This window comes from Phycodurus eques, chromosome 10 (genome assembly GCF_024500275.1).
Source record: "Phycodurus eques isolate BA_2022a chromosome 10, UOR_Pequ_1.1, whole genome shotgun sequence".
Taxonomy (NCBI): domain Eukaryota; kingdom Metazoa; phylum Chordata; class Actinopteri; order Syngnathiformes; family Syngnathidae; genus Phycodurus; species Phycodurus eques.
Window position 1 is genome coordinate 25,921,971 of NC_084534.1, and position 17,981 is coordinate 25,939,951.

Genomic DNA, 17,981 nt, shown 5'->3' on the forward strand with positions numbered 1-17,981 from the left:
CTCCATTTACAAATTTTCATCCTACAGAGAAACTTTAATCTCTTCTGTCACCCCATTGACATTTTTCAGGATCGTGGACGCTTGTATCCGCTCTAAACAAAACATTTCCGAGCATTTCCGAACATACGAGGAACGAATCCGGTAAACCTTGGGATCAAGTCATGTCTCGCCGAAGAAGCCGGAGTTCATCGCCGGTGCACTTCTCAGGCACCTGTAGCAGCACCGATCCCCGGGAAATGGAACGAAGGATTTTTGTTGGGAATTTGCCGACATCCGACATGAAAAAGAAGGATTTGGAAGACCTTTTCAACCCATACGGAAAGATACTTGGTCAGTAAATACCTCGTCATGAGCAACAAAATTCCCAACTATTTATAATAGATAATTGTCTATCTAATTTGGAGCTTTTATTTGGTTTGACTCCTAAGCATGTAACACTGTAACTTTATTCCCACTGTGCTTGGCTAAATGGGTAGGTATCCACTCTAGTATTTTTTTTGTACCACTTAAAATTTCCCTTTTTCAGGCGTTTCCCTGTTTCGTGGATATGGATTTGTACAATTTGAACGCGTAGAGGATGCAGAAGCTGCAAAAGTGGCCCAAAAGGGTCGAATTTATAAAGGTTATAAAATAGGTAAGCCTTGACTGCACCAAATCTGACTATACTTCTTATACATATGCTGTGCTGTGACAAGCAGAAAAACACGATGCTAATAAATGAAATTACTCGGCCAGATACAGATGATCTTATCTGTTGAGATAATGAAAGTTGAATATATTCAAAATTCAAATACCACAGCACAAGGATGTTAAATGGTTAATGATATCATTCATAATCATTTCATGTTTTTGCTTTTTCTGCATGGAGAAGCTATGTTGTTGTAGACATTTTGAATGATTGGCGCACACCGCAAATAAAAACAGTTGTACCATTAGTTTAATTCCACCCACCTGTCTGCATTTCCTTCGAAATGGCTTAATGTGTTCCTGAAACGCACCGCTCAGCCAACTTGTCGTCGGAAAAGAATTTCCTCCCCGTCCGTCATTTCGAACCCAATTTGACAGACGGCAACTCAGTATGCTGCATTTTGACATCTCGCCCAGTAAGGAAGCCCAAGTTTGGAGTAACGGAGCGCATTTTCATTTTGGACCGTTGGAATTTCTTTGCCGCGGCCAACTTCGTTCATTCTGCGCAAAGTCCGATTGACATGTCACTGTTTTTTGTTCAACGTTTGGATTGATTTATTTTCAGATGTAAATATGGCAGTGGAGCGACGGTCAGCTAAACCTCATTCCCAGCAGAGCCCTCCACGCAGGTAAAGTAACACAAATTCAGTGGGAAGACCTACACCATCGCCTCCAAAGCAGCGGGTCAAAAACAAACAACTAAAACAAGATTTTAACACTTAAATGGTCATGGTTCTGGACGTATGAAAACTTTTATGGAGGTATGCTAGCCAGTATTGTGGAGGTTGTTTCCATTAATTCACTGACAGGAATTTTAATAAGTACTGTAAAAATAAACCTGATGGCAAAAAATATATATCTTAACGGGATGCCATGAGTTGTCTTATTCACATTTTATGTCCATATTGATACATTTTGAGTTTTGTTGCGATGTGATGGGCTTTATCCTCGGTCAGTCGTTTAATACATGGTTGCGAATTCGATTGAGGCAAAATGAAGGGCACTACTTCATGAAGACGTCGACTAAGGGAAGTCGAGCTACATCCACATTTGGGCAAAACCCCTCCGGAAAGCATTTTAATCATCGCCGCACTGTGGTTGAAAGAGTAATTGGGAACTTTCAGAGATTTCCCCATCCCTGTAAATTGCAAAAACATAGTTTTATATTTTTTTCCTGAATAATCCAATCAATGAAGATTAAAAATGTTTCCTTCCTGTGAATGAAAGCCCTGTTGCCGTTCGTGACGAGTTCGTCTCCTAACACTCCGTGTTTGTTTTTCACGACTGTGTTGTGATCATTTGGACTGTCATACAGTCTGTGGACATGAACATTTTCTGCTTCTGCTGTATTCCGAGATTTGCATACAAGTACAGGGGGTCCTTAGTTACGATGGTCCTGACATTGCATTCATTTCGAGGTTAGAAACTGAATAAGAATACGTGGTCATGCGGTACAAGAAGGTACGCTCAGTCACCGCTATTCTGTTTCGTTTGACTGGTTCTGTTCTTGTTCATACAAATATTGACTAATTTTGACATAACTACTGCGTTATAGTAGGTTCGGGTTTGACTCCAATGCCATTGAATGTGCGAATATATTCGGGTTACATCGTGGGCGTATGAACAGAACTGTGTCGTAACCTGAGAACCCCCAGTATGTGGTAAAAACGCAGTATCATCAAATATTTTTTTGTTAGTCGACATAATGCTGAGTTTCTTCAGTCTGCCTTTTTAGCACATGGTTGCATGTGAGTGCGCAACCTTGGTTGACAAACTTGAATAAAGCCTTACCTTTTTAGAAGCAAATATTGAAAACATTTGGTCCATTCCAACTCTTGCTACTAAATTCAATCTTAAGTTGAGAAATCATGAAGGTGCAGTGTCAAGAAATTCAATTTTATCAAGGGGCCGTGTTTCATTTTTTCCAAAGTGAACTTTGACTGAAACCACGAACAAGCTTATACAGCTTGCTGATGACTGCACTGCGAGGTGTGTCAGAAAAGTTTCAAGACTGGGTTCGCAATAGATATATTTCAAATCCAAACTGCTCCCTGGAGTTTCCCACACTTTGCCAACCCTTCTCTGGAACACCACACACTCGTAGAAGGATCCTCCGCAGCGCCACCGGTACGACCATCTTGATGTCGTCCACATCCTTAAATCGTCCACATCCTTAAATCAGGTACCTTTGATGGACCCCCTTGAGCTTGGGGGGGGGGGGGTCCATCAAAACTAAATATCATGAATAAAAAACAACCGAAAGGTTGATTTGTGTTTTGGGCACTGGATTTATGCTCAGTTGGAGCCAGGACCACTTGCTTGTTCTCGCTGAAAGAACACAGAAATATCCTGGATTGCATTTCTTTGTTGCCGATGTACTTTCTAACTATTCCTTGGTGTCAAATGATATAATAACTGTATTTTAAGTGTCCCAATGTATTTTAAAAGAAGCTCAAATGTATCATCCTTTAACTATAATTACCTTCTTACTCAGGCCATACGGCGGGTATGGGGACGGCAAGGATCCCCGACCTCGGTCCCGCTCGCCAGTTTTGCCTCGTGACAGCCGAGATCGCGACGCACGTGAACCCCGAGATCGTGACAGCCGTGACGGCCGTGATGGGAGGGACCCAAGGGAGCCTGCTAGAGATCCCGGCAGAGAGCCAAGACCGGGAAGCCACCCTCGCGACCATGAGTACCGCTACCGCGGTCTGGAGAGCAGAGACAAGGACCTGAGAGGCACGCCGCGAGATCCCTCCTACAAGTAAAGTATCTGCATTGCAGCTGGACCCTCAGACTTTTGTTGTTGTTGAATCCTTCTTAATTGTTTCGATGCAGCAGAGAGGATTATGACCGTTACCACCGTGGTGGAAACGGCCCCGACGACTACTACGGCAGAAGGAAGGATGAGCCATACAGGGACCAGTACAGGGAGCCTTGGAATGGACGCCGTGATGCTGAAGGTGCGTCATCCGTCTTTCAAGTGACATTTTTCACGACTCCATCGAGACTGTTGAGGAAGTGACATTTTCCATATTTTAGTCCGCAGAGGCCATACAGTGAGACGTAGCTGCTATTTGAGAGGTTACATGTGGTTAATAAAGGTTCTGACCTTTCAATGTTTTAACTTTACTCTGCATATCCAAGTATCCAATTTTCTTTCAAATACCACATAGAATTCAAGAGTCACATAGCTGATCTGGCTGACATGAAACAACACGTGTGCGCAGATTGCTCAAATTGCAATCAATAACTCCACAAGTAGCAGTCACAACACGGAAGTAAACAAATACAGAAATAGTACAAATATTTATATATTGTATAATATATACACTACATAGCATTTAGTTGGCCTGACTCTTTTCCCATTGAACTTAATGTGAGTAACCTTGGCATTAGTCCACTGGATTAATTTGCAATTATTTTTCTTAGGGAATGAATTGTGACTATATTTACTGTAATTTCTAGTGTTTAATACGCACGCCCAAAGTTGACTTCAAAATTCTGGAAAACACTTCTACTCATGTATAATGCATTTTTACAATGCATGATTTTGCTTCTATCCATATGATCAAAAGTATTATCTGTATTTTGTCTTTTTTTTCCTAAGAATTATTCTGAAGTCAAGCACTTTATTTGAACACGTAATACTTTTTATTTACTTGCTCTTATTTTGAAATTCACAGCCCCACTTTTATTTAGTAAATGAGAAAACACACATTTATGCTCATATGTTTGATTACCCAGGAGGAATTTGTAAGATGTGTACAATTCTTTATAGAAGACATGAAGGACATGTCGAAACACATTTAATTTTATTTTAATGGGATTAAAATTAAACTGTCAAGCATTTCAGAAAAGCATTATCATTAAACAAAACCATAAAGAAATTAATGATGGTTGTTGTTCAGTCATCAGGTGTATTTATAAAAAAAAAAAATTCACAAATTCTGCCAGGGTATGTAAATTTATGAGCACAACTGTACATATATGCAGTAGACTTTACACCGACCTGATCGGTATCGGCCGATATTTAGCATTTTATGCTGATCGGCTTTGTCGTCATTCACCGATTTGATCGGCTCCGCAAGACATTTACTCCGCATCGCCAGTAAGTTAGCACCCATTATTTCTGTCATGTTGGTTTGACCTGACTGATTAGAATACATGACCTGACTAGAGCAGTGATTTCCAACCTTTATGGAGCCAAGGAACAAATGTTACAATTGAAAAATATCATGGCACATCAACAAAAACAAATGTCACAAAAAGTGGATACATTAATTACTGTATGTACTGTATTTTCCGGACTATAGAGCGCATCGACTTATAAGCCGCGCCCACTTTGTTTAGAAATTTTTTTTTTCATATATTGGCCGTACCGGACTATACGCCGCGGATATATACATTCTGAAATTAGATATTTACACCGAAATATTTCGTAAATGTTTATTTACATACCTTGTTTCCAAACAGTGCCTGTAACAGGGCAGTAAAATGGCTCAAACTTAACAGAAAAGTCATTGTTTTTATTCATCATCCTCCTGTTCACTGAAACCACTGAAGTCGTCGTCTTCAGTGTCGGAGTCGAAGAGCCTCAGACCGTCTTCGTCACACACCATTTCAGTCTCCTTGTCGCCCTCAATGTAATTTCATCTAGAGACACAGTTACCGCTGAAGTTGTGCTGTTCTCCTCACGTAGCAGTCCAGCCTTTCGAAAACCGTTGGTGATCGTAGATTCTTTCACAAAGCTCCACGCTTTTAAGATCAACTGGCAGACCTCAAAAAAGGATGATCTTCGCATGCGGCCAGTTTTTGTGAAAGATTTCTCGCCGCTGCTCATCCTCCCACTCACCGGAGTGCCGCTTTAAAAGCACGATTCACACTGATGTCCAGTGGCTGCAAAAACTTTGATGTACCTCCAGGAATCACAGCTGGAATTGAGTTTGATCTCCTGATGGCTGTTTTCACAGAATCTGTTATATGGGCCCTCATACTGTCCAAAACAAGCAATGCTTTTTTCCGGTGAAAAAAATCCTCCCGGACGCCTACTGTAATACTCCATCAGCCATTCAGTCATTAAGCTTTCTATCATCCACCCTTTTTTGTTAACTTTAACGACTATGCCTTTTGGGAATTTTTCTTTTGGCATAGTCGTCCGCTTATAAATCACCATTGGTGGAAGCTTTTGTCCAGAAGCCGTGCAGCTCAAAACACACGTTAAGTGGGTTCTCTTGTGGCCAGTTGTTTTCACCATAATGGATGACGCTCCTGTCTTGTTAACAGTTCGAGTTAGAGGCAGGTCGAATGTTAAAGGCACTTCATCCATATTTATGATGTCGTCTGGTCCGATAGAGTCCTCGGCTATTTTTGTTGCAATGAATTTGTGGAAGTTTGCAACTTTTTCCTCGTTGTCAGGAGGGAGTTGCTGACAGACAGTCGTCTGCGCCCTGATGGACAAACTTTTTCATCTCATGAATCGAAAACACCATGGCGGTCCACCATGAAAACCTTCAACACACATTTCGCTGGCAATTTTGATTTTTATTTATTTATTTATTTATTTTTAAGCTTTCATTCGGATCTGCACGGTGGATACACCTTGGCCGTCTGCTCTCTGTGTGTTCACCCAGTCCTCAAGAACTTGGCCCATCTGCTCTTACGACCTCTGAAAGCCTTTGTTGTCTTTTGGCATTGCATCAATTCTTCACGCTGCCGCTCCAACGCCTCACCATCGATTCGTTAACGCCAAGCTTACGTGCAGCAGCTCGATTTCCCACCTGGATGGACAGCTCGATGGCTTTCAACTTAAAAGCTGCATCATACGCTTTTCTTCTTGTACTTTCTATGACGAGGGTGTAAAAATAAAAAACATATTTTGCGTTTGTGCTAGTCGTGCTGCGTTTTCTATATTTTAGCCGCATCGTTACAGAGGCAGTTTTGTTTAATGATGATTTTCTGAAATGATTGACCGTTTAATTTGAATCCCATTAAAATAAAATTAAATGTTTCGCCTGGTCCTTCATCTTTTCTTTAAAGAATTGTACCCATCTTACAAATTCTGCCTGGGTAATCAAACATATGAGCACAACTGTGTGTTTACTAATTTACTAAATAAAAGTAGGGCTGTGAATGTCAAAATAAGCGCAAGTAAATTAAAAAAAGGATTACGTATTCAAATAAAGCGCTTAACTTCAGAATAATTATTTGAAAAAGAATTAACAAAATACAGAAGCAAAATCATGCATTGTAAAAATGCATTATACATAGGTAGAAGGGTTTTCCAGAATTTTTAGGTCAACTTTGGGGGTGTGTATTATACATGGGTGCGCATTATACACGAGAAATTACGGTAAGTATATACAGTAAATGAACAGGTCATTTAAATAGACACATTGCTCCATCTTGTGATCGGATTGGTGATCGGTTATCGTTTTTTTAAACTCTGTGATCGGCCCCCAAAATCCTGATCGTGTAATATGCAGTCATATGTACCCCTGTCATATTGGGATGAAAGTGTAGGCCACACCTTTTGCATAACCTTTAGGTGGCGGTGGCATACTAGAATGAAAGTGTGCGCCTTTTGATAACCTCTAGGTGGTGGTGGCATATTGGAATGCAAGTGTACAGCTTTTTCATAACTTCTAGATGGCGGCATACATTTATATAATGTGGAAGTTTGTTTTTAATTTCCCCCCATACCTATGTGCACACTATTGACTTTTGACAATTTTTTGAGGGAAAAAAAATTGTCTAGGCTTTTGCTGTAGTTAAGATTTACAGCTGGTCTATATACCTCACCAATCAGTCTATCAATGATATTGGGCTCGAGTTGACTGGTTTTATCTGGTCTGTGCATTTACGCTGTACTGCGCATTGACATGCGACCAGTTCCGGGTGTACCCCGCCTCTCGCCCGAAGATAGCTGGGATAGGCTCCAGCACGGCCGTGACCCTAGTTGAGGATAAGCGGTACAATAAATGGGTGGGTGGATGGATGCGTATTGGCAGGTGTTTAACAATAAGATTCTCAGTTGAAAAAGGCCTGGTCCAATGCATTCTAGTTCCTTCCTATACGCTGCCATGACACAAAGCCCGTTAGTGCCACTTGAACAACAAATTGCAATTGTGTAACTCGAACCATACCATAGTAAATCTAGCCGTAGATGTGTGCTGGCTCCCTTACGCATTAGGCAATGGGAGTTTCGATTGTGTACTGAGGGTGGGTCAACTTCCCATACCATGCTTTGTGAACATTTTTAAAGTGTAAAAAGATGTTAAATGCTAACCTCTTTGTCCACACCAGCAGACGACCGCGCTCGCCCGGAGGAGCGCCGGCGTAACGAGCTTTATCGACAGTACTATGAGGAGCTGCAGCGGCGCCACGACACCGAACGTCCCGTCGACTGCTCCGTGATCGTCGTCAACAAAGCCCAGAAGTAAGGCCGCTGCTTGCTACCTCTGAGAAACATCACTTCAAGTCAAGAAGTTTGGGAACCGGTCGGTAATGTTTTCTTTTCTTGTCGCTCCCTTGTTGTGTATGTTTGAACCAACAGTAGGGAGTACGCTGAGATGGTTGGACGCAAAGTTCACGACTTGGGCATGGTGGTGGACCTGATCTTCCTCAACACCGAGGTGTCCCTGACTCAGGCGCTGGAGGATGTGGGCCGCGCTCGCACGCCGTTCGCCATCATCATTACCCAGCAGCACCAGGTGCACCGATCCTGCACAGTCAACATCCTATTTGGCACGCCTCAAGGTAACTTAATACTGTATATAATTCACAGCATCCACCATGACATACATACCACAGACTTACTTTTTTTTTTTCCGTCATTTGATTGTTTCATATTGATGGCTTGTGAGTTTTTTTTCAAATAATATTTAATCTAATTATGATTTTCCTTCTGCAATAGAGTAATGTAGTGATATGGCACCTTTCATACAAATTTTACCAATGTTGACAGCCCAAAGCACTTTTCCTTGTCGCACACATACGAAATATAAAGTTTTTTTTTTTTTTATTATTTTATTTTTAAATACAGTCAAAGGGGAAATATGATGGAAGATTTAACCCATGGAGGGGGGCGGGTAGCTCCGCCCCCAGTTGTCATGGTTACAATGCAGTTTTCATTTTGCCGCACCCCTCTGTAGAGGGTTGAAAAAACAGGAGACAGGACCTACCCTTAAAACGGGGAGCGGTGCACGAAAATAAGGGTGGAAAGTGTTACGTTATTCTTTATCAATTGGTATGTCAGATACGCTTTGACGACGCCTCGTAACTTTTTTGTATTGCTGGGGGAAAAAATGCACATCTCCTTGAACTGTCCACAGAGCACCGCAACATGCCGATGCAGGACGCCATGATGCTGATCGGCCACAACTACGACGCCTACAAGATTGAGACCCGCGAGAAGGAGCGCGAGGAGATCGCCCGCAAGGCCGCCAAAATGGCTGACGACGTGCTTCTCCGCGACCCCGACCGCGAGAGCCACCCCATCTCTGTGCTAACGGCCATCACGCTGCTCACCGAGAACAGGTAAAAAGCATTTACAGTTCATGTGAGTTGTCTATTGCAGTGACTCCCAACTAATGTTCCGTGAGAGATCATCAGCTGAGCTGCGAGAAATTATCCCGTTTCACTAAATTGATCGTAAAAAAAAAAAAAAACTGTGAAAGTGACGGAAAGTGAATTACAGTGAACATAATTTGATGCTCTTCCACTAAAAGGAATGTACAATTAACTTGTCTAGCCACCTGTTGACATTTATACAACAGAACAGCAGCTTTGTTCAACAAAACTAAAAAGCCCCAGAAATAAATTGTAAATTGAGACAAAATCATTATTTCAGGATAGAGTGAACACGGCGGTTCACTTCATCTATGTTTTGTGAATGGTGATGTGCTGCGAGGTTTTTCAAATGTAAAACACATTCCGTGCCTTGGCTCAATGACAGTTGGGAAACTTTGTGATCGCTGGGTAGGTTTTTAACGCCCGAAGAACTGGAAGGTCTGATCGTGTATCTCACTGACAAACGGGCACGGCTGTTGCGAAATCCCGCGGACCCTCACACAGGTACAACTCGTCATATTTCCCGCTGGGCGACGAGCGATGAGGTCACGTGATGCTAACATGGTAATCTGTCTCTCTGGACAGCTGCGGTCCTGCCCGCGACTGCCGATGCGGCGCCCTCGGCTGCGGTGCTGCCTGTGGCGAGGGTGGCGGGCGTGGCGCCGGCGCCGGCAGTGCCAGGATCACAGCAGCCCAGCCACATGGCACCGCACTCCGGCCTCATGGGGGCACAGTCCGGTCTCATGGCGGCGCAATCAGGCCACATGGCGCCTCAGTCCGGTCTCATGGCACCACAGCAGTCTAGCCACATGGCGGTTCAGTCCGGCCACATGGCGGTTCAGTCCGGCCACATGGCGGTTCAGTCCGGCCACATGGCGGTTCAGTCCGGCCCCATGGCGGTTCAGTCCGGCCCCATGGCGGTTCAGTCCGGCCCCATGGCGGTTCAGTCCGGCCCCATGGCGGTTCAGTCCGGCCACATGGCGCCTCAGTCAGGCCACATGGCGCCTCAGTCAGGCCACATGGCGCCTCAGTCAGGCCACATGGCGCCTCAGTCAGGCCACATGGCGCCTCAGTCCGGCCACATGGCGCCTCAGTCCGCCCACATAGCGCCCCAGTCCGGCCACATGGCGCCCCAGTCGACACCAATGAGCACGCAGACCAACCCCAACCAGGAGCTCCAGGCCAAGATCCTCAGTCTGTTCAAAAGCACCGCGGGCATGCAAGGAAGCGCATCAGGCTCCTCCTCCGCCAGCGCCATCCAATCTCAGGGCTACGGCGCCCCCATGGGCCGCACGACATCTGCTGCTACGCCGGGTGGTCCGAGAGCCGCCAACTCTGCCAGCGGTATCAATTTTGATAACCCGAGTGTCCAGAAAGCTCTGGACACGCTCATTCAGAGCAGACCGGCTCTCAACCACCTGGTGAACTCTGGTGGGCTGCAACCTCAGCAACAGCAGCAGCAGCAACAACAGCAGCAGCAGCAGCAACAGCAACAGCAACAAATGCAGCCACAACAAATGCAGCCACAACAAATGCACCACCTACACCACCAACAGCAGCAGCAACAGCTTCCACCAACGAGACCAGCAGCCAACATGGGCCAAATGTCACAGATGTACCCCCGACATTACTGAGGATTAGGAGGCGTAAAAGAGATTTTGTAAACGATTTTAACCTTTTTTGTTGTTGTTTTTTATGAGCGTTGTGAATGTTTGCATCCCATGCTTTAGTTTCATGTTCTGTTGGTATAATGATGACAATTCTGTAGTCTTTTCCCAGCATGAGAATGTTTGAGTTCATAGACTGCTCCTCCTTCCTCTTGATGTGTTCATTAAAAAAAAAAAAGTCACCACACAACTGCTGTAATAAAATGGTATTGGTTTATTGCATTTTGTGCTGACAAATCTATAAAATAGAACGGGTATCATAGCCAGAAGCCATAGAGAGAGAAGCATTTGAAATGTAAGATAAAACTTTTTTTGTTTTTAGTGTACCATGAAACACAATAGAGAGAATACATGTTGACTTTTTTTTTTTTTCCTCAAACCTTAGAATATTTAACTTACAGTGACACAGAAAATAAACACTTCCACACTAACTGTATTTAATTTATTTACATGAAGCCCACCCTCTCGCCCACCACCAGCTCCCCCTCCCATGTGCAAAACACATCCCACCCCACAAATGAAAGGAACAATACAGCTTTACCACACACTGACCGATTCTCGATGGAATAAAAAAATTGTAGTTGTGACTCGTGTGTTTGCAGTACAGTATTATAATAATCTACACTAAGTTTTCAAGCATCCATACAAAGTGTTCCCCACAACTCCAGCGAATTAAAAACCAGGTCGGGATTTATTGGCATGTACGTCAAGGGTGCCCAAAGCCGTCACATTCTAAATAGGAAAAAACAAACGCTTATAAAGTTATCACTAATAATTGCTTTTTTGCACATATCACACAGCTGGGAAATATTTAACTTGGTTTTGAGGTTTTAACAAACAAAAATATGCTAAACATCTGAAAAGTTTGGACACCCCTGATGTTGATCTCTAGATCTGTGGGTACATCTCAATAAATTACAATATCGTGGTAAACTATTTTAGTAGTTCAATGTAAAGTGAAACTCAGATGCAGACTTTTTTTTGTTTTTTCTCAATTTTGATTATAGTTTACAGCTAATGAAAACCCCAAAAATTCAATCAAACTTTGTGAATGTTTTTCATATAGAAATTAGGTAGTATTGGCTGCTTGAAAAGTATTTCATCAAGATATGAGTTTCACTTTTGAATTGAATTTCTGAAATAGATGAACTTTTACAACAATGAAATCATAGAATTGACTTTTCTCACAACTTTGGCACGTCTTCAACAAATTCACTGGAGCATATATTTGCACAATATGTTTATATATATTTATGTATGTCTATATAGTTAACGTAAATATACTTTGGTAGTCATTTTCTCCAGATAATACATTAAAAATAGAATATTGAACTCTACTATAGTAATAATCATCATTTGGAAACACTTCCGGTGCTAAAAGATAGCAAGGGGAGGTGGGAAGTAGAGTCGTGCAACCGGAAAGAGAAAAAAAAAAATAGCACAATCACTCAAATATAATACTGTCATGTTCATACGTGCATGCACACACAATGTTTACACTGTGACTGGAGAGCGGCTCTGCTCGCAGCACTCGAGACAGCCGCTACGTTTTTTGTTTGTTTTTGTAACGAGATTGGGGTGACCTCTTTGCCACAATGTGGGGTTTGTTCTTGTTTTCGTGTAGTTGTTTTGCTCCTCTACCCGCTCACTCGTGTGTTTAGTCAGAGCCCTTGACATCCATTTAAAGATGGAGACTTGAGGAATAATCACTGGTAACTTTTTTGTGTGTGCGTCTCATGCTACAGTTTGTTGCTTGGGGTGGAATCGGGGTCAGGGGTCAGAGGGGCTGGGGTCGATGTGTGTGCTGGTTCCGAAACGGACTGTCGTTTGGGCGGTGTCCAAGCAAAGCCGCTCCCAGCGTTGGAAGCGCGAGTTTTATATTCTTTGATCACTTTTTCAGAATGATACTGCAGTCACATTTAAAATACACAGCTGGGGAGGGGGAGGGGGGTTGAGGATGAAGGGCTTTGTTGAATGATGGATGAACTTTTTGAGAACTACAAACTTCAGCGAGTTCCGTAATATTTTTATTTTGACAAGAGTGGAAATTGGCCAAGGCATGCGAGGATTTTAAAACCAAAATAAAGGTGCAGAGTGGCCGAAATGAGAAGGTTGTACTTGCAGCTTGCAACCAAGCAGGTGTTGTGGGGAGGCTGTGAGATGGATGGGGGTTGATTGTCCAATGACAAGCAGGTATCACCGCATTTGATTTCTATCCTGATTGCAAAAAAACGTATTTCCCATTCGGGGAAAAAAGAAATCTGGGGAGATGCATGCTTTTCATTGGACAACGGCGACCTTCACTGCACTCTGGTGCCAGCACAGGTCTCATTTTGGGATGAATGGCAACGCCGTGTAACGTTTGGTAGTAATAGCATTCGAACAACATTCGGCCGAAATAGGAAAACATCCAAATTTTCATCATTTATGATTTTTGTCCAAACTGCACCAGGAACAAATTTCGTGATTTTTATCCAAAATACAACAAAACCAAAACTGAGTTTTCCTGGTGTTTCGAATACAAAAAAATTGGATGCTTGCTTTTCACTGGACAGTGACAATCTGCGTTGTCGAGGCTATATTTTCAATGGTCAATCAAAAGCACGTTTGTGTGTGTGTTTTTTTGGAATGCAGCAAGTAATTTTCTTTGTTTAATTTGAATAAGAATTGAAAACTTTTCAATTGAGAAGTACTGTCGCTCAAAATGTTGTTTTTATTTATTCCAAAACACAGCCAAAATATGTGTTTTGGATAAAAAGAAGAAATTTGGTGATACATTAAAACAAGATTTTCCAAATCCATTGAAAAGCATGTATGCATCACCAGTTTTGATTTATTTATTTTTGATCCAAAACCCATCCAGAACTAATTTGCTTTGGGTTTTGGATACAAAACTCCAAAATGTGATGCCCAAGAAACATAAAAAAGACAAAATTAGGACACGTATGTCACCACATCTAAAAATGTTATTCGGATTTTTACCCGAAACAACAAAAAGAAATGAGAGATACATGCTTTTCATTGAGCAGCAAAAATAACGTCTGACAGATGAACACTAGTTTTTCATCCTTAACAAAACAAAAAATATATTATTTGCGTTTCTGGTACAAAGACTTTTCACTGGACCGTTGCGTTCAAAATCTGCACTGCACTCTGGCGCCGCCAGAGGTCACCACGGAGCTGCGCGCTTTCCGTTTCGGGACGAAACGCCAAGGAGGCGGCCGACTGGCAATTCGGCCGAAAATAAAGCGACTGCTGCCACCTCCCAAAAGATTAGATCTTCAAAACAAAACAAAATGATGAATAATATTGCACATCATCTTACAAAACTCTAAGACTTGAGTCCACAGTGATAAAACAGTGTACAAGAAAAGACAACACTAGTAAGTTGCAGTGTTTGTAGTGATTCATTCATATGTACAAATGACCACCTCGAGGCCTCACCAAAAAAAAAACGTTCACAAGACTCCTTTAAGCAATAAATAGAACAATGAACTTAGATTTTTTTTTTATTTTTTTTTGAAAGACAAAGGTCTTCCAAAAAAAGTTCGACGTTTGGCAGCCTTTTCCCCTGTCGTCGTCTTTAAGTGCGCGTCGTCACTGTAAAAACCACAAAAACAAATATCGCCACACGTTACCATGCAAACAGCGATTATAAAACTTTTTTTTTTTTTTTTCGGAAATAGATTATGATTAAACCTCACGCGTCTCCTTTCCTGACTTTTTCAAAGGCTCAGTTGATGCAGGTAAATGTTCTCAAACCACCCAAAAACAAAAATAACTTTCTGTTTTTGACTCGTTTAGCCAACATTACTCATAAATCGTAGTCACATTTTGGCAATTTTCAAATAATTTATGAAACAAATTATCGATAACTATGCCAAAACCTGTTCTATTGCATCAGTATTTTATCTAACGCTTTGCGTCAACCATCGCCGCTGATATGTATTTTGTCTATACCCTTTTTAGTTATTCATTTTTTAAATGACCACCTTGTAGTTTCGGTGGTCTTTATGTACAGCGCAAAGACATCTACCAATACTAGCAGCATTCACCACAAATGGTCCTGGACATTCGAGCAACACCAAAAAGAAAGCGCTTTTTTTTGTTGTTGTTTTAAATAGCTCTAGAAACTAATTTCATTTTGGAATTCCCATATACTGTATATGTATATATGTATAAATATGTATAGTATCTATTTATAGTTCTACTACAAGTCAATGTGAGCCCCCCAAAAACAAACACAAATAAAGTGACTCGAGTTGACTCTACAGACAGAAGACGTTATACAAAATAGATAGATGCCTTAAGAAAAATAAAAGACGCGAGTCCCCGTTTTAACTATTGCACTTTCCTTCCCAGATGCGCTTCTCAATCGAACACCACAATCCAGCCGATATACAGTAGTTAAGGCTTAGACCACCGGGAGTTTGTTGTTCGAGCAAAGTTGTGTATAAATCGGTGATTCCCATCGTGTGGTTTGCGGGCTCCCTCCAGTGGTCCAAGAAGAATCTCTGAATTGAACGTCCAAACTGCGCATCATCTTAGCCGTAACACTACATAGAAATGGGAATGTCGCCATGTCGGGGTGAAAGTTGTTGCCGTGTGAAATCGCACGCAATTGCGGCAATATCCTGCTTTCGCCGGGTTCTGCGGAAAGAACGAATGCCGATTGTTTACGGCAATTTAGCAGCAGCACAGTGTGAAATAGGTTAAAGTTGTGTAAAAATCTGTTTCGCATTTTTAAATGACATTTTGCAGGGTGTGCGTGTGAAACCGGCCAAAATTTCATAAAGATCGGTTAGCCGGCGAATTTGATCAATATTGGCAATATCCTGCCTTTGCGGGGTTCTGCCTAAAAGGTAAAGGCAGATAAATACATCTGTTACGACTCTGAAGAGGTAATTCTTCAGGATTTCTCCGGGAAATAAGAAATTCTCCCCCCCATCCCAAAAAAAACAAATCTTTCACGTTTTTCTGCCAAATGTCACTAACTTTATCCTACTATCCAAAACTGTTGTTAAAACAACAAAGCTAGCAGTCGCTAGACTTGCACACAGTACTGTATATAGCTATAGTCGTATATATTAAATATGTATATTTCTGGGTATATAAAATGTAACTGGTGAGTCTACTGCATAGAAGTCTGTTTGGTGGACAAAGTGGGTTTCCTTGCTACAGAAGCCGCTGTCCTCTCGTCAGCCTGCTGGGAAAAAGATGAAATTCGGTCATCTCTTTCCCAATCCCACGCTGTAAATTTCACGTTGACCTCTTTTACTTTTTTCTTTTTCTTTTAGCACACTTTGTTCTTCCGATTATATTGAATTTGACTCTATAAATATGGCACATTTAATGTATATAGATTTGGCAAAAAACGACACGAACGTTGGCGACTGGATGACATTTAACTCCCGTCAATAAGATCTTTCTATAAACATAAATACTTTTTTTTGTTCTTTAGAGTTAAAAAAAAAAAAAAAAACACACTTTAGCATGAACAGTGCAGGTGCAGTGCATGTGGAGGCCATCGCATAAATAAATAAATAGAAATTTAAAACCGGCGTTTTTGAGCGCTCCCTCAGACGGACTGTTTCTCCTCTAATATTTTTTTCTTGGAATATGTCACAAAAATATTACACTCCTACCCAACGAGGCGTCAGAGCTTGTACATTATTTACAGGGATCCACACAAAGGGCTGCTGGTCGTGATCGTTTCCCGACCCCACTTTACGTCCTCGACGACGCTAGCCTGCTGCTAACATTCACAGTTTGTCTACAAGCTAAGCTAACCCGATTGTTTATTGGTACTTTTTAATCTAACACAAAAAAAATGAAAGGTGCGTTGTTAGCCGACGCAATCAGTCCGGACAACGATCCCGACAGCCACGATCGATGACAAACACGTTTCAAGCGTTATCTCAGTCGACTTTGTGCATTCTGACTCGCAAGATATGATTTTTACTGCTGTTTGTTGTTTTCAACTCATGTCCACACGGAATGCTACATGTGAACTAGTTTTTGTTTTTGTCTGTTTTTTTGTGTTAGATTTTTTAAAAATAGAAAAAACTATTCGATTTTTCATTTTTGGATTTTCTGCACTTGAAAATGGGGGGGAAAAACGACAGACACATTTGTGTCCCCTCTGTGTTTTTTTTTTGGCACGTCCAGTGGCCACGAGGGATGGGGGGTGTGGGGGCCGAGGACGGCGGTTAACGCTACAGCAGCCCGTGTGGATTTCACAGTTCGTGCATACAGCCTTTCCTGGCTGGTGGTGGTCTTGGCGGCGGTTTAAGGTCCCAAAGACGGGACTCGTTTTGAAGCTGCTTCTTCACCTTTTTTCTCCCCCATGTTTCGGGTAAACAAACGACACCGATTCAAACCAAAAAGACAAGTTAGCATGCATTCGCAGCCGCAGCTCGGCAAACGCGCCTCACGGTTCAACGTTAATGAACTCAGAACCGATGTAGGTCTAGCGTCTAAACCAGTCTCCGACTTGGCCCATCGCGATTTTGCTAGTTGGGGCGCCGAAGCCGAGTCCGGCTGTTGGGCGGGTACGATATGCCATTAAACAGTATGGGCGACATGAAGATGAAGCAGCGGTGCGTGAGTTGGGTGAGACAGAGAACACGGGAGCGAGGGTGGCGGGGATTGGTAATGGTCGGGTTGGAGAGAAGGTGGGGGGCCAAGGGGGTCTGCTTTTTCAGGAGTAGATGGTGATGACCTCGCGTCCGCCTCCGCGGACCAAGAGGACCCGGTTGAGACCTTCAGTGAGGACCTCGAGGAACTCCATGTCTGGTAGAGAAAGGTGAAGGAACTTCAACATACGACGAGAGCGATCCAAAAGTCAGGTAAACTTGATATAGTTGTACCAATGTGTTTTGTAGGAATGAAATAGTTTACTGATAAACTGAACATTTTCAGACAGTATTAAAATTGTTAACTTAATTGTCACTACCGTATTTAGCATGACGTGTCGTGTGTGTTGTGGCTCGGAGGAGTCAAACGATATATCGATAAAACATAAATTAACATTTCAAATGTTACCCTTAATGTATT

At 42.3% G+C, this 17,981-nt stretch overlaps 2 protein-coding genes across 8 annotated transcripts in view; one reads left to right on the forward strand and one right to left on the reverse strand.

The window, feature by feature from the left end:
• Positions 1-11,587, forward strand: part of ncoa5 (nuclear receptor coactivator 5) — a 20,080-nt gene extending 8,493 nt beyond the window's left edge. Inside the window, exons 2-11 of one of the 5 annotated variants that reach the window (XM_061688961.1) lie at positions 1-330; positions 527-634; positions 1,253-1,316; positions 3,182-3,451; positions 3,526-3,650; positions 7,993-8,125; positions 8,243-8,445; positions 9,021-9,225; positions 9,671-9,762; positions 9,844-11,587. The exon at positions 1-330 is cut by the window's left edge and continues 2,318 nt beyond it. In XM_061688961.1, coding sequence (XP_061544945.1) covers positions 162-330; positions 527-634; positions 1,253-1,316; positions 3,182-3,451; positions 3,526-3,650; positions 7,993-8,125; positions 8,243-8,445; positions 9,021-9,225; positions 9,671-9,762; positions 9,844-10,892 — 2,418 coding nt within the window. In that variant the 5' untranslated portion in view covers positions 1-161 and the 3' untranslated portion in view covers positions 10,893-11,587. The remainder of the gene's footprint in view (positions 331-526; positions 635-1,252; positions 1,317-3,181; positions 3,452-3,525; positions 3,651-7,992; positions 8,126-8,242; positions 8,446-9,020; positions 9,226-9,670; positions 9,763-9,843) is intronic. The other 4 variants (XM_061688960.1, XM_061688962.1, XM_061688964.1 and 1 more) reach the window with 4 other exon arrangements.
• slc12a5a (solute carrier family 12 member 5a) overlaps positions 11,120-17,981 on the reverse strand; it is a 138,282-nt gene continuing 131,420 nt past the window's right edge. For all 3 annotated transcript variants that reach the window (XM_061688959.1, XM_061688958.1, XM_061688957.1), the window contains exon 26: positions 11,120-17,717. In XM_061688959.1, coding sequence (XP_061544943.1) covers positions 17,626-17,717 — 92 coding nt within the window. In that variant the 3' untranslated portion in view covers positions 11,120-17,625. The remainder of the gene's footprint in view (positions 17,718-17,981) is intronic.